The sequence below is a fragment of the Equus quagga genome, chromosome 13 (genome assembly GCF_021613505.1).
Source record: "Equus quagga isolate Etosha38 chromosome 13, UCLA_HA_Equagga_1.0, whole genome shotgun sequence".
Classification (NCBI taxonomy): domain Eukaryota; kingdom Metazoa; phylum Chordata; class Mammalia; order Perissodactyla; family Equidae; genus Equus; species Equus quagga.
The window spans coordinates 7,036,991-7,051,644 of NC_060279.1; the positions used below are offsets into that span (position 1 = coordinate 7,036,991).

The 14,654-nt window shown below is 39.2% G+C and overlaps 1 protein-coding gene across 2 annotated transcripts in view; it reads left to right on the plus strand.

The window, feature by feature from the left end:
• The window catches only part of PRRX1 (paired related homeobox 1), a 70,908-nt gene extending 56,615 nt beyond the window's left edge, over positions 1 to 14,293 (plus strand). The window contains exons 3-5 of one of the 2 annotated variants that reach the window (XM_046681999.1): positions 1,179 to 1,360; positions 5,188 to 5,259; positions 10,973 to 11,108. In XM_046681999.1, coding sequence (XP_046537955.1) covers positions 1,179 to 1,360; positions 5,188 to 5,242 — 237 coding nt within the window. In that variant the 3' untranslated portion in view covers positions 5,243 to 5,259; positions 10,973 to 11,108. Of the gene's footprint in view, positions 1 to 1,178; positions 1,361 to 5,187; positions 5,260 to 10,972 lie in introns of both variants that reach the window. The other variant, XM_046681998.1, reaches the window with a different exon arrangement.
• Positions 14,294 to 14,654: the final 361 nt, after the last annotated feature.

Here is a 14,654-nt window from a genome sequence, read left to right on the forward strand (position 1 = left end):
GTTAGCACAGAGCTTAGAACACAGCAGGCACTCCGTAAAGATTTCTTGAATTAGTAAATGAATGAATACAATTCCTTGGCAGTCTGGAAGAGTTGTATGATCGTCATTCAGATGTCCTTGAATGAGCCATTTATTATTTGTGTGAACTTCAACACATTACTTAATCTCATAGGACCCGTTTCCTCAGTGCTGAAATAAAAATAATAAAGCCTGATGTACGGAATTGTCATGATAACTATAAATAATGTTTGTCATGTGCTTATATAAGTTCCCAGTCCTAGTAGCACTTAATAAAGGGCAGGTTTACTGTTAGCTGTAGCTGATGCTGTCAGCACTACCCAAATCCCTCAAACCTTGCAATTAAATGTACTCCAGTCGGCTTCCAACCTTTAGCATTTGCATTTCTGTGCCACAAGCTTCTTTCTAGAACTCAAAGAGACTGCCCTGCCTGTGTTTAGCATGGGAGAAGTGCTAGAACATTAACAACCAGTGACGGACAGTAGCCAGTGTATGAATCCCCAGGCTTCTCACCCCTGGGCGGGAAGTATGTTTGCTGGTCAGCCCTTAAGGCCCCTGAGAGACTGAGCCACCACAGAGGGTGCTCGTTTAGTAGCACGTTCTGGAAGGTTCCTTTTCTTCTGTTACTTCCTCCTACTTGTGCTCCTTGCACCTCCCCAAGAAATCGTTTGCTTCTGCAATCCTTGTCACAGGGTCTACTTTTGGAAAGATGCAGAGTTTTCTTTAATTATCAATGAGTATCATGAAAGCAGATGAAGTTTTCACATTTTGAAGAATTTTGAAGAAACTTTTAAAATGTCATTGTATCTGTGGCAGAAGTCTAATGAGATTTTTCTTCTTGTTCTTGGTTACAACAGGGATTATAACCCATATTTTACTATCCCGTGGGTTAGACATGGATCTCATCTCTGGAACCTTGATTACTGGAAGTACTCCATGGTCCTGTTAGAATAGTCTTCACCCTTAATAGCTGTCTAAGACCGCCCATCAGGGAAGGATCGCGGCAGATTTCTCTTCTAGGACGAATTCCGGACCTATTCTGCATCTTCCCTGGGAAGTCATTATATGGTGAAATCAACCAGTAGTACTTCGTTCAAGTAACCTCTTCTTTGTTTCTCCTCTCCTTCCTCATGCCCTTTTCTCCTCCCAACATCTTCCAGGTGTGGTTTCAGAACCGAAGAGCCAAATTCCGCAGGAATGAGAGAGCCATGCTGGCCAATAAAAACGCTTCCCTCCTCAAATCCTACTCAGGAGATGTGACTGCTGTGGAGCAGCCCATTGTACCTCGTCCTGCTCCAAGACCCACCGATTATCTCTCCTGGGGGACGGCCTCTCCGTACAGGTGAATTACTGGCCCACCCTCCCTTGCTCCACTTCCACATGTTTCTCAGCGGTTGGTCACGTTCAAAGCTGCTTGTGCAGCTGGCTGACATTTCTTACTGGGTTAACCTCTTCAAAGACATTCAACTTGTTGACATCCCCAGATTTTCACAGGAGATTACTAGTTGCCCCAGGAGCAGGGTTTGGGGCAGAAGAGAGAGAGGCAGGCCAACAGCAATCTCTTCTTGGACTCAGGAACTCTTGCAAAGGTTTCAAAGATGGGGAAGAATCTAAAAGCAAAAGATCATTAAGCTATGCCCAGAGTCCCTCTTGCAACCATTCTGGAACAAGACTTTACTCCACTTCCAAATTTGAGATAGATTTGTTTTCTTATGCTCAAGTAGGAATTTAAGTTGCGAGGCTGTAAGTGTAGGACCGAAGGCAAATTTCATAGCAAGCTGATTTTGAATTAAAAGCAAAGGGAGGAAGGAAGGAAGGAAAGAAGGAGGGAAGGAAGAAAGGAAGGAAAGAAAGAAGGAGAGAGACTGAGACAGAGAAGGAAAAAAAACCCAAGAACATTCTGATCCCTTTCATGGCCACAGTTCTCTGTTAGTAGGTGGAGATGTCTGATGATCCAAAATGCCTTCCCACTCTATTGCTAATTCTTATCTACTTATCTGAAGTTCTTTGGGGTCAGTTTGTATGGGTTTTTTAAAATATAAAGACAATGTATAATTTACACTAAACTTTTATATTAAAAAGGTCAAAATTTTTAATGAGGCAAATAACAGAGTAATATTTCAATCTCTTGGAGAGTCATTTAACTTCCATTTCTTATGCTGTTCTGAAAATATAAGTTAATTCCAGAGGGAAGCTGAGACACAAGTGCCTAATGCATTGTCGTCAGTCTAAAGTGCCTTTCTTTGAACCTAAATGTGAGCGCTCTTGGAAGCCAGAGCAAGGCTGTTTGTTCTCTTTGGCCCATTGCAGCGGAGGAAGAAGTATTCATAAATTCATGTATTACGCTTTTGTTTACCTTTTTATTGTCAAGGTTAATTAATGGTTTAAGGAGAGGTTTTAAACTAATTATAAGAGATTATCTCCCAATCTAAGCTGAACTCCTGATATGAAATGCCACATTGGTGAATTGGAAATACTTTTCAAAATTTGATCACACTAATTAAAGCAAAAGACCTCACCTAAATGTTTTTTCTATTCCAAATTAGTTCTTTGAAAGAAACACCATAAATGCATTTGGAAATTTCTCTTTTAAATCCCTCATCATGAAATTAGCCTGAATTACTTTGGTATTAGTACATAGAGATCTTATACATAGGAAATTGGAAATTGCTGTTGCTCTCAGACATAATATGCCTTGCTGATTTCAAAAGATTAGTCATGTCTGTGTGTCCTATTCAAAATTTGACTCCTGTTCCCATAGGATTTACTAAAAATACAGTTTGAAGACCATTGTGAAATCACATATTCTTTACAATTTTAAATAAGTGGAAGACTGCTTTGTTTCTCTGGTAAACATTGATAGTTCATAGACTCATTAAATGGCTTGGGAAACTGATGTGGTTCAAAGCTTGATGTTTCAAGGCCTCTGGTTTGAATTTGATCACAACCAGGAAGTATTGCTCTTTTTTCTACCTGGATCCTAGTTCGGAACTTTTCACATCAGCTCTCAACAGTCCAGATAGCTGTCATTTGGTCCATACTAGTGAGGGCTGAGGGCAGTACACTGCATGAGTGGGGATGAAATACTTGCTGAGTTAATATTGGGTTAGACAACCTGGACCTCAGCAAAAGTTCAAGCCCCAGTGCCTGCGTCATGTATATTTTGTATATGGGCATCTAACTGAAATTATTAACATGCAATTTATATGTGCCTTTTTGGGAAATGTTCTATTTTAATTTGAAAGATTATGTAGAAATACTAGGTACAGTTTTTAAAAACATTCATAATTCCACCATCTTGACATAACTGTTGATTTTTGCAATTAGAGTTCAGTATTTTATATAGTGCAGCCTTAGTGTACATATACTTTTGTATTCTGCTCTTTTCACTTAAAATCATATAACTTAGTACTTTTTATTCATTTCATGGTATACTTTTATATTGTTTCTCTCTTAGATACAGAGTTTGTAAAAAATAATTAAAAATTTCATAGAATTTGATTGTTCATATTCTGTATGAAGAATAAGTTAACCTCCAGATATAAGTAGAAAAATGATGGTTTAAAGCATTAATTTAATCAACGACAATGTTTTTGACCCAATGTTGATTGGAGTGTTTATATTTTGATTAATTTCTAAAAGTGGCAAAAAGCTATTCTGTTATTTGGAGATTTTTCTGCTATGTTTAGAACCAAACTACATTATGATTTCACATTTTGAAGCTTGGTAGGAAATAAAAGTTTTGTTAAGGAAATATAAAAGAGAAACACGTGAAGAAAATCAAAGGAAATGATAGGCCTTTTGTGTTATGGGAAACTAACGCGCTATCTCTGTTGGTACTGTTATGTCAAGTTAGTCATCTCACATGTGACATTCATTAAAAGGCATTTCTCTTGGTTAATCCTTGGAACGCTCCTGTGTGGTAGCTCTGTCCTTGCTCTGGTTCCAAAGAAGAGACTGAACATTGCCCAAGTTTAAGCCTTCAGCAAGCAGAATTAGACTCAGTGCTCGTGATCCCTGTTTCTGTCCAACGTCTTAGGCCGCATAACCATATTTTCATTCAAATTAAAACTTACATTATATTGAAACTAGTAAAAAACACAAGACTGGGAAACTACGTAAACACACCCTTTCGATTCAGAGTCTGTTTCAGATCAGTGAAGCATGCCTGCAGCTGAGTTCCACATTCTGGGGTGTGTGGGCATCCCCTTGGGACGACTGATGTGGCTTAGTCACACAACCCAGGGACAGTGAGCAGACAGTTTTGCCAGAGAGGACAGTTTCCTGACTTCCACAGCTCTCCCCTGGAAGAAGAGAGGAGGAAACCAAGATTCAAAGCAGTTGTTTGCATATGGTCAGAATTATGGGATGGGAAATAGCCAGCACATTTTTTTGTGGGTGTCTTTTGTATCCAGAGTGGTGGCTGTATAATTTATCATCCAAACTGGGACACTTTTGAGAGTGAAAGGGAGTGCTATTAATAATGACCCTAGGACAACAGGCATAAACCGGGATTGTCCCTGGCAAACTGGGACATATGGCTCACTCTATTTATAGCACGTCATGACCTCATTCCTTCCCTTGAACATGTCAGAGGTGATGATGTCAGGCAGGCAACTGAGTGACCAGAAAGAGCAAAGCATTCCCTAACAGAGACACTACTGTCCGGGCAGGTGTCTTCTTGATCTACCCGTAGCCAGTTGAAGGAAGCTTGTTTTTAGCACACACGCCCACTGCTTAGCTCAGAGCTGTTTTTCTTAGGCAAGGAAAGCACATACAAGCACCAGAGTTATGTGGACTCACAAATCTTCTGGTGCTTTGTCTCTTGGGTAGCAGTGATTAACTGAGTCCTGGACTTTTGACTGAAGTAGAAGTCAAAAGTTCATTTTAGATGAAGTAGTCAAGAAACCTTTCCCCAGAGACATCCTTTCCTATGAGAGATAGATAGAGAATGGCCTGGATCTGCAGTATTGGTCTGGAGTGCCATTCCCAGAGGGAGGGCTGGGCTCCAAGAAAACTAATGACAAGTGAAAGAGAGGCCAGCTCTTCTTGTCCACAGTTTCCCTCCCCCATCCTCCTCCTCCTCCCTCATTGATCGTGGTCACGGTGCTGCCTGACATCTGCTGAACGCATTTGGCTCATTTCTCCCTTTCACACTTTCAAAAATAGATCCTCGTCCCTCCCAAGATGTTGTTTACACGAGGGGCTTCATAACGGATTCTAACGGAAGACACTGAAAAGGTAACTTGTCAGAGGGGGAAGAGGGTGGTTGCTGGGGGTAGGGTTTAAGTGGGAATTAAGTGTGTTCAAGAAAGTGGGGCTTGCAGTTCTAGAACTGTAAAGCAGTGAGCTCCTCCAATGGGGAATACTATTGTAAATCAGAGCTGCAAGAAAATTTGTTCATAAAGTTAAGGGTAGTCTGATAGTCTGGAGAAGAGCTCCTCAAAGATTACTGAGTGTATGAATCACCCAGGATCGTGTTACGACGTAGTCTCGGATTAGTAGGTCTGGAGCAGGACCTGGGATCTGCATCTCTAACATGCTCCCATGTGATGCTGATGCTGTGGACACTCGGTACATACTTTGAATAGTTAAGCTTTAGATGACTGTAGAATATGGGGCAGGATTGGAAGAACTGTGTTCTTGTCCTGGCTCCTGTTTTTCCTCAGGCTGGTTGGATCATCAATCTCTTATGTAGCCTTGTATCTAACATTGAGCTACCAATAATTTCCCTACAGCATGTCTCAGGGGTGTTTGGAACCTAGAGGTAAGAAAGGTGCATTTCAAAAAGATCCTGAGACAATAGAAAGATGCAAGACTTCATATATAAAAACTTTTCTAGAAAGATGGCAGAAGGATCACTGGACATGTAGTGCAAACTGAAGGCTTATCAATGAAATGTAGTCAAGTATGTCCATTTTAAGTGCTAAATATACATTTAAAAAATCAACTTATGAATTTTAAAACCAGAACCTAGAAATGATTATTTAAATAACAAAAGATCACTTCCAAAAGGATTTGTAGGGTCTCTCTTTAAAAGTAAATTTCCCTAGGAAAACTGGTATTGAATTTTCTTAGATGAAGCAAGTACACCTCCATTGTTCTTGCACTGACCAGAGAGATGGTCTCCATCCTCTACACTTGACAGACAGAGTGGCAAAAACCTCAAGCTGTACAGCCTTTGGAAAAATCCCAAGCTGGTGAGACGCTAGGACCTCAGGAAGGCACACAAATTCTTGCACTGACAGATTTGTCTTTGGGGTGAAATTTTCAACAGCCTGTCATCATTTGTCCAAAAGGGCCAAATAGGAAACAAAGTTAGAGGTGAAAACTAAGTCAGGTACTATTTTTCCTCCAGCTCTCCTCAATCGTTTTGTGATTTGTGGACTTACACCGTGGGCGATTGGAAAGTGGATGGGCAGATGTCCTTAAGTTTCCTGGTTTAAAATCATACCATGTATAGTATTTTCCATACTTCTTTGGTGTTTGGCAGTCATTTTAATGCATTCTTCTTCATGACAACCTTTCAGGGTAGGTTGAAGTGATCAAAAATGATTTGTCCCCAGTGAACACAGAGCTCTAACCCTGCTGGTGGTTAGCATTCTGCTGTCCATGGCTGAACTCCATCTGTTAGGAATCTCCAAATATGGAGATGGAAAATTTTCAAGCTTACTTAAATGTGTCAGCTCTGCACAAGTCCCAGTGCAGATTTGCTGAATCAACAGATGGGACGCAAGCATTTCTTTTTCATCTCTAATTCCTCAATGTACTTTATTTGGCAATGTAGTTTCTTGGTCACAGACACAAAGAACTTTACTTTCTTAAAAACTAAACAGAAATGGTGCTTTAGCCAAACCCTACAAACCTAGTCCCAGAACTCAGCTTATGTTTGCATCCTGTTGCAGGAATAGGTGGGTCTTACATAGAAGCCAAGTCCAATGGGCTTGGTGTTGATAAGCAGGCTCTTGGTGTTATGTGCTTGATCTGTACAAATCACTTAGTTTTAATCTCACTTTTTTAATCCCAGGAAGCATAATCCTGCATAGGAATGAATGGTCATTTTACATGGTTTGAATGGCCCTATAAAATTGGTTGAAAACAGCTAATTACTCTCATCGGTTTCTGTCTTGTGAGAAAATATTTCAAGGTTCTCTTTCTGTTCCTGACACAGAGCTTCAGAAGTTTTGATGACATGGAAAACAGGTGGTCATCAACAATCTTTCAGATTGGCAGTCACTCAAGGCTCTCTTGCATCTGTTGTCACTTTGGGAAGTGGGTCCTCTCCATGTTACTTCTAATGCTGTTTTTAAAGCATGATTAAGCTGCTCTTAGAATATCCACTCATTAATTCTGTCTTTTCTGACCTGTAACAAGTCTTGCTTGTCACTGGTATGTCAAAGGACTACTCACCGCTTGCCTATATGGCACTTTCAGTTCAAGTTGAGAAACTAGACCAATGCTAAGCTTCTGGAGGGAAAACAGACTCCTAATTCTTGAGTGTGTGCACAAAATGTCACTATAGTCTTTACTTGTAGAGTTCTATATTCTAAATGCTTGTTCAGAGGCTGTGAATGAAGACTGCCTCTGACTCTTACTTCTTATAGCTATGTAATGCTGGACTAAATTAGATCAATTTTTGAAAGTTTATAATTTTCCTAAACATTTATCAAGTGAAAGTGTTGCCTCTTATCAAGCTCCTAGGGAACTGCAAAACTCACTCATTAATTTGACTGCTTTTTTATCCTCATGCCCCACTAACTTGAGGGCTTCCTACAAGGCAGTGTCATGGCCTCACTAATGATAACACCACCACAGTACAACCAGACAAGGGTGCTCTTCTCAAATCTGGAAACACAGGCTGCCATTTAAGGGAGAATGTCTCAGTGAAAATCAAATTTCCTGTGCAAAATATAACCCTAATTTCCATTAATTTGTTTTTGAGTTGGAAAGTGGATCAACATTCATCTCATTTGGGATATTAATATCTGGGCTGCATTAGAGAGAAAATCTCAGTATTTCCAAGAACTACGTTACCACACTAAGTCTTTAGAATATCAGATGACTTTAGTAAACTATAAAGTAACTATAGAAAACATGGTCATATAATAGGTAAAATTGAAATCACAACTATAGTACAAATTTCTAGAAAATAGTAACAGCATCTTTAGTAAACTCAAATAATGCCCCAAGTTTCCAGTTCTCTTTGTCTGAGAAAAATAGACCATACCTCTGATGATCAAAAAAGGAGAGAATTTCTATTAAATAGGAATTGGTTGTGCAGAATCTCAAAGGATAGAAAACATATCCCTCAGAAGGCCAAGTACTTAAAAGCACAATACTCCATGACAAGCTACAATTTGCCAATTTTTTCTTTGTGCTGTCTCATGTAGTTTCAGCTTCTGTTTTCAGAAGTCATTCAATATTATTCTCAGTACTTAACAAATAATACAGATAACTCACAATTCCAGCTTCTCTCCCATGCATGTAAAATAGTACTATGTCGCATCTTTAGGGCTGAATTCTCTCACAGAAATCTGGTTGAGAAAGACTGACTTGGTTAATTCCATGATCTATAACTTAGGTACATTTCCCAAATCCAGTCGTCTCTCTTTTTTTTTTACCTACTTAGATCTTTGATTTCTTTGAAATCTTAGATTTAGGTATATCCTAGAAATTTCTTGGGTATAGGATTTACACATTTGCATATTCTCCTGGTGGAGTCTTCAGTGTGAGCATGCCATTCATGTAGGAATTAAATGACGATATCTACTTGGGTTTTGAAAATAAATGAAATTTCCTGGTATATTATTAAAAAAACCTTGTCCCATTTTAACGGGTTGTTCTGATCATTTATCTCACTCCTAATTGAAATCTGCTTTAACTGGGGACTCTTCTTCTGCCTCTGTCTTTTGGTAGATGGTGGCAAAAGTCATAGTCTAGTCTATAAATCCCACCTGCACTAATATTTGTTCATTTTCTTTACTATTAACAGATATTTTTGATAGATCTAAGAATCTGCAGTCATCAGCCTCGGCTTAGTCATGTCCCTTAGGATTTTGCTCATTCTATTAAGACAGAAAAATTAACAGGAAAGACTAGTTCCTCAGAATAAAAGCATATTGGGAAAATATTTTTAGAATCATTACTCACTGCTGGATGACAGAGATCAATGACGTGGAGCAGGAATCAATTTAATCATACTATATCAATTTATTTCCCATTTATTTACTCATTTGTTAAGTACTTTCTTAAATGCCAAATATATGCTAGGTATGGTGTCCATTCTACCTGGGGCTACAGTGGTGAACAAGGCACATGTGGTGTCTAATCTATGGGCGTGCAGTTGAGGAGTCAAAATACGTGCTAAAAGGCAAATTACAGGATGCTATTGGAGAACTAACTTTGTGTAGACGGTTAAGATCATCTACCCTGAAATGAGTAGGAGTGACACAGGGAAAAATGAAATGGAAGAATGTAGGATTCTTTTGGAACCCTTCTGAGTCTTCCCTCTCCTGCCATAAGACACACACACACACACACACATGCTCACACACATGCCAGTGCTACAAAGATTTTAAGCTAATGATATGTATTTCTGGAAAGAACTAGTGATCTGGGACCAATTATTTTTCTTTAACCTAATTTTCCTGGGTTAATTGCTAGTCACTGAGCTGCAATAGGCTATTGTGAGTCTTGACCATAAGACTTGATTATAAGTCTTGACTATAAGACTTACATTTGGTGTCCCAAATAAGTATTAATGATAGTCTCTCTATGTGTAGAGTAGCTTTAGTTTTCTCTCTTTCTGGTCTGTCACTTGATGCCCAGAACCACAAACTCCTGTGTGGCTGACAAAATTGCATTGGAATGCAGGCAACAGAAGAGCACATGTCATTCCATTTATAAGTCTATCTCATTCCAGTCCTCAGTTGAAAGGGGTTTTGCTAATCTTAGCAACAACTAGAAACATTTTCATTTAATTAAAATGAGTTTCCTTTTAACTGTTTCTTATAACATAATGGATAATTTGCATCCATGTCTAAGAAACCATTAGTTTTTCCTTTAGAAAGTATTCATGGCTGCAATTAATAGAAAACTGCTAGTTACAAATTTCTGCCCAGTGGTATTCCTAGGTTTTAATTACAATCTCTGACAATGAGAAACAACTTCAGGTTTTTCTCAGCAATAAGGACAATGAGAAATAGTTACCTCTGAGGTCACGAATCCTGAAACTGGAGACTTTGCTAGTTTGTCTGGGAGATTTAAACGTTTTCTAAATAACTGACCCGAAAGGCAGCGTGAGCTACTCAAGTACTTTAAGGAGAAGCTATAAACTCCAGGCCAATCGGGATGGGAAGCTCTTGATTCAGCAATACTTATCCTATCAGCCAGCGAACCCAGAATGGCAGAGAAGTTATCTTGGTCTGTTTAAATGGTTCTCCAAGTGCACTATTTAATATGGTGTTTATTGGTTATCGAAAATATGTTCGAGTTAAAGTCAGCTACCTAGAATGAAGAAGGCCCTTTAACTTCTTTTCAAATGCCTGCTTCTCTTCTTCCTTGCTCCTACAGGCTGGTGATGTAGGCAGGAAGAGAGATTAAATACTGTTTTAATTGGTCAGCTGATGAAACACCTGCTACTCAACATAAGCAACTTTCTTCTCTCACCCCAGAAATAAATCGTTACTCACTGTATCCAACACAGCAAATACCTCTGCCCCTGCCTTGCTCCACTCTCCACTGCTGTCCCCTGCCCTTCAAAACACTACCACCCTTTCCCAAGGGCCTTAGACTCCTGGAAATCTGGGGCTGTGAGGGACCTCAGAGGTCGTCTAGTCCAACTCCCGCCCTTGCCTGCCCACACCTTGAGAGTTGCATCCCTCTGGGGCGCAGACTTGCAGCTTTGTGAAACTAATGCCTGATATTCTCCCTGCTCTCTCCTTTGTCCCTACAGCGCCATGGCTACTTACTCTGCCACATGTGCCAACAATAGCCCTGCACAGGGCATCAACATGGCCAACAGCATTGCCAACCTGAGACTGAAGGCCAAGGAATATAGTTTACAGAGGAACCAGGTGCCAACAGTCAACTGAGGAAAAAAATAAATAAACAGGCCCGAGAAGAAATCAAAAACCATAAGACACCTATCCTGCTCTGTCATTTCTTCATCTGCTGGAAAAAAAAAATAAAAACAAACAAACAAAAAACAGAACTAAAATATTGGGACCATGGCAGAGAAAAGCAGGAGAGGAGCAAAATGAAAATTAGTTACCAAATGTTCCTCCTCCCTCTGGGATACCACCACCACTTGTTTCTGTGTGTGTTAATTTTGTTTTTCCTTCTATTCATGCGCTTTGCTTAATATACTCCGAGCTTCTTCTGTTAGGTTCAGACCACCCACCCCAATGATGTATGGGTTTTAAAAAAATCTACAGCAGCCAAAGAAACCATATAAATATTCAGAACAATTGTCTCTAGTCTCCTCAATGACCTATTGGAACCTCAGTGCCTTACCCTATCCATCTTCCCAATTCTCTGTATAGAAGCTCTAAGAACTTCTGAAAAGCCAAAGTCTTTCTGAAGAATCTGTGCCAGACATGATTCCCTTTCTCATTGTCTCCATCTCTGTCGGTCATGGTAAGATTTTTCCATCAGCTACTGGAAAAAAAGCAATTGTGCACAACATCTGGTCACTGGCCTCTCTGATTCAATGTGATTGGCTGTGTCTGGCTAATTCTAAGCTCTGAGCTCTAGATTTAAGCTCTAGATATAAGCTCTAGATTTAAGCTCTAAGATATAGATGATAATATTGCCATCACTACCACCCCTCACCCCCATCCAAACAATCAGCCGTCTCAAGTTAACAATATTTGTTGTTTTTGAATGATTTGCTATCGTGGGCTATTTGATAGAAGAAATATTTTTCACTTGAGAGAGGGAGGGAAATTTCTCTAGGAAAACAAAGACTGAGTTGTGAAAGGCATGGCCTACATCTCTTTGGTGCCTTAAGGGTAGTCAGATGCACACTTATATATATACTGTATATATTTATATATTATATATATATATAAAATATTCTTGCAAGCTTCAGTTTGCAGTTTCTCAAACACTACGAAACGCAAATTTCGCACCACCACCACTGTCCTTACCTCTATAGCGATGAGATGTTTCATTAGGGATCCTGTTTCCTTGCTTTCTCATTAAGGCCACAGAGCAATCGATAGGGCAGCTGTTTGAGAACAGGTTTTATTTTTACCTTGGGACTTTAAATAAATTAGAAACTATTGAGGCTATAAAAATGTCCATGAGTTTGGAGCCTGAGCTCTGGTGGAATGCTGGCACATCCTGATCTGTCATGAGAATTCCTCTTAGAGAGAGGAGGAAAAGCCATTTAGTCATCTGCCCTGTCTCTATGCAACAGGAACCTGAAAGACCCAGGTTTATGTGGAATGCTTAAAGATTTGCCTAAATTGTAAAAATTTAAATGGTAATTGTGGGTTATTTTAGTTTTCTAATATCGTGAAATAAAGTTTAGTATCTAGGGCTGGGAGCCAGGACTGACCTTTCTTTGTTTCTTTCCCCTTGTTTCCAGCTGTGCTTTTTTAACTTGTCAGGTGGACTTGACCAAACCACATTACCATGCTGTGCCTCAGTTTACTTTTTTGCAAAATGGGTTTAACAATACTTACCTACCTCACAGGGGTGTTGTGAGGCTCTGTTCATTCGCTCCTTCGCTCTTTCCTGTGTTCTCTGTATGTCCAGCACTTTGTAGCCATGGGAGGAAAGGGACTCTGAAAGTTAATAGAAGGATACAGTACCTGGAAGCCTGGTTTTCTAGCAAGGGAATGCGACCTTGCTGTATATACTTATAACCTTGCATTTGGAAAGGGGAAATAGGTTTATAATTTACAGACCTCTCAAAAATCACATCGTTTGACCAAAGAATAATTTAAGACACACAGAATAGACATATTTTTGACATATTTCCATCCTGACCAGCTTGGCTCTTATAATTTTAGTTATCAGTGATTAAAAAGCTTTAGATTGATTTTGGCCAACTATGCCAACTTTGAGTACAGAAAAGGAATTTGAAGTTTAAGATGCACTTTTAGCACACATTTGTTATTCCTTGGGCATATCAGATTGAGAAAACGGTGGTATTTTTTCAGTCAAATAGCCACCAAACTGAAAATGTTATTTCAAATGTTGATTCTGTTACTTCCTTTGATAACAAGAAGGAAGCTCATCTAAAGCATTTTGCTCTTATCAACTGATTCCCTCTTCTTTTAACCTAGTATTGAAACATTTCTTACTGAATGGTTCATGTAGGCTGGCTGAACAACACACATTACTTGCTTCCTAAAGAGTCTCTCAACTAATTCTTTTGTCTCACTAGCTGCTGCAGATTATCAAATTTCAAAGGAACCGTGTATCCTAACAGATTTAAACATTCTTTGTGAAATGAGTTTAATCCAAGACATTGGTGAACTTTTGGAGTTTGGAGTTTGGGGAGAACAGCTAAAAGAGGATTTGGGTCATAGTGCAGGGAACAGAAATCACACATTAAGAGATTTTACTATGAAGGGGAATCTTAGAAGAGGGAGTAAAGAGATAGAGGGTTATGTGAAACAAAGCCTTTTGAAGCTTTCATGCTGACATCCATTTTCCGTGGGGAACAGAGAAGACTGAAGCCATGACCCAAATGGGAGATGAAACTGGGCAGTTTTACCCAATGCCTGGGCAAGCAATATCTGGGAATATCATAAAGTGCTGGTCAGCCATAGGAACTTTCATTGTTGGTTAATAATACCACAAGCATCTATTATCTAAGCACCTGATCAAGAAGTATACACATGGTTCAAGCACTCAGTTTTGTTCATTTATTATTGATTTTAAAAAAACAGAAGTTTGGTATGTGATTTGGAGGAGTAGCTTTCTGGCTCCTAAGCCAGGCGTCAACAGAGGGTCTCAGGGCCACAAAGTATGAAAGCATGCCCTTGTTCCTCACCATCATTGTACCCAGACACGGGTGAATACATACAAACTGCCTGTGCCCCCAATCCCTCCCCAGACAAGATGCTGAATTGTAGGATACTTGACACATTAAATCAAATCAGAAGAGGTGACCGAATAAAAAAGGGAATGACATTTAGGGTATAAAGATTTCATAAGAAATGTAATATGTAAATTATATCTTGCTTTATGATGTAAAATATACATTGTCTGCGCTAGAATAGAAATGATTCCTTTTCAATAAAAAGAAAGAAGGATGCTACCATGTCGTCATTTGAGTCTGCTGATTCTTTTCTCTTTGAACTTCAAAAACAGATCTGCTAGGATCTAAGGTTACATTCAGAAAAGAGCGAAAGTAAGATGGATTTATGAACAAGAGAACTTTTATCAGAGTGTGATATTATTTCCTAAAAAGGAAAATAATCTATTGTTTCCCAAAAGCAAAGACAATGGTGGGAGGAAGTAAGTAAAGGGTGGGACTTTTACGAGAGTGTAGCTACTCTTTTGCCCATATCTTTAGCATCCACAATACCAGATAGCATATGACAAAGCAGACTTCATATAAAGTACAGCCTTTTATTTTAGAATAAAGAAGCAAAACAGTAAAATTTCTATGGTGCCTA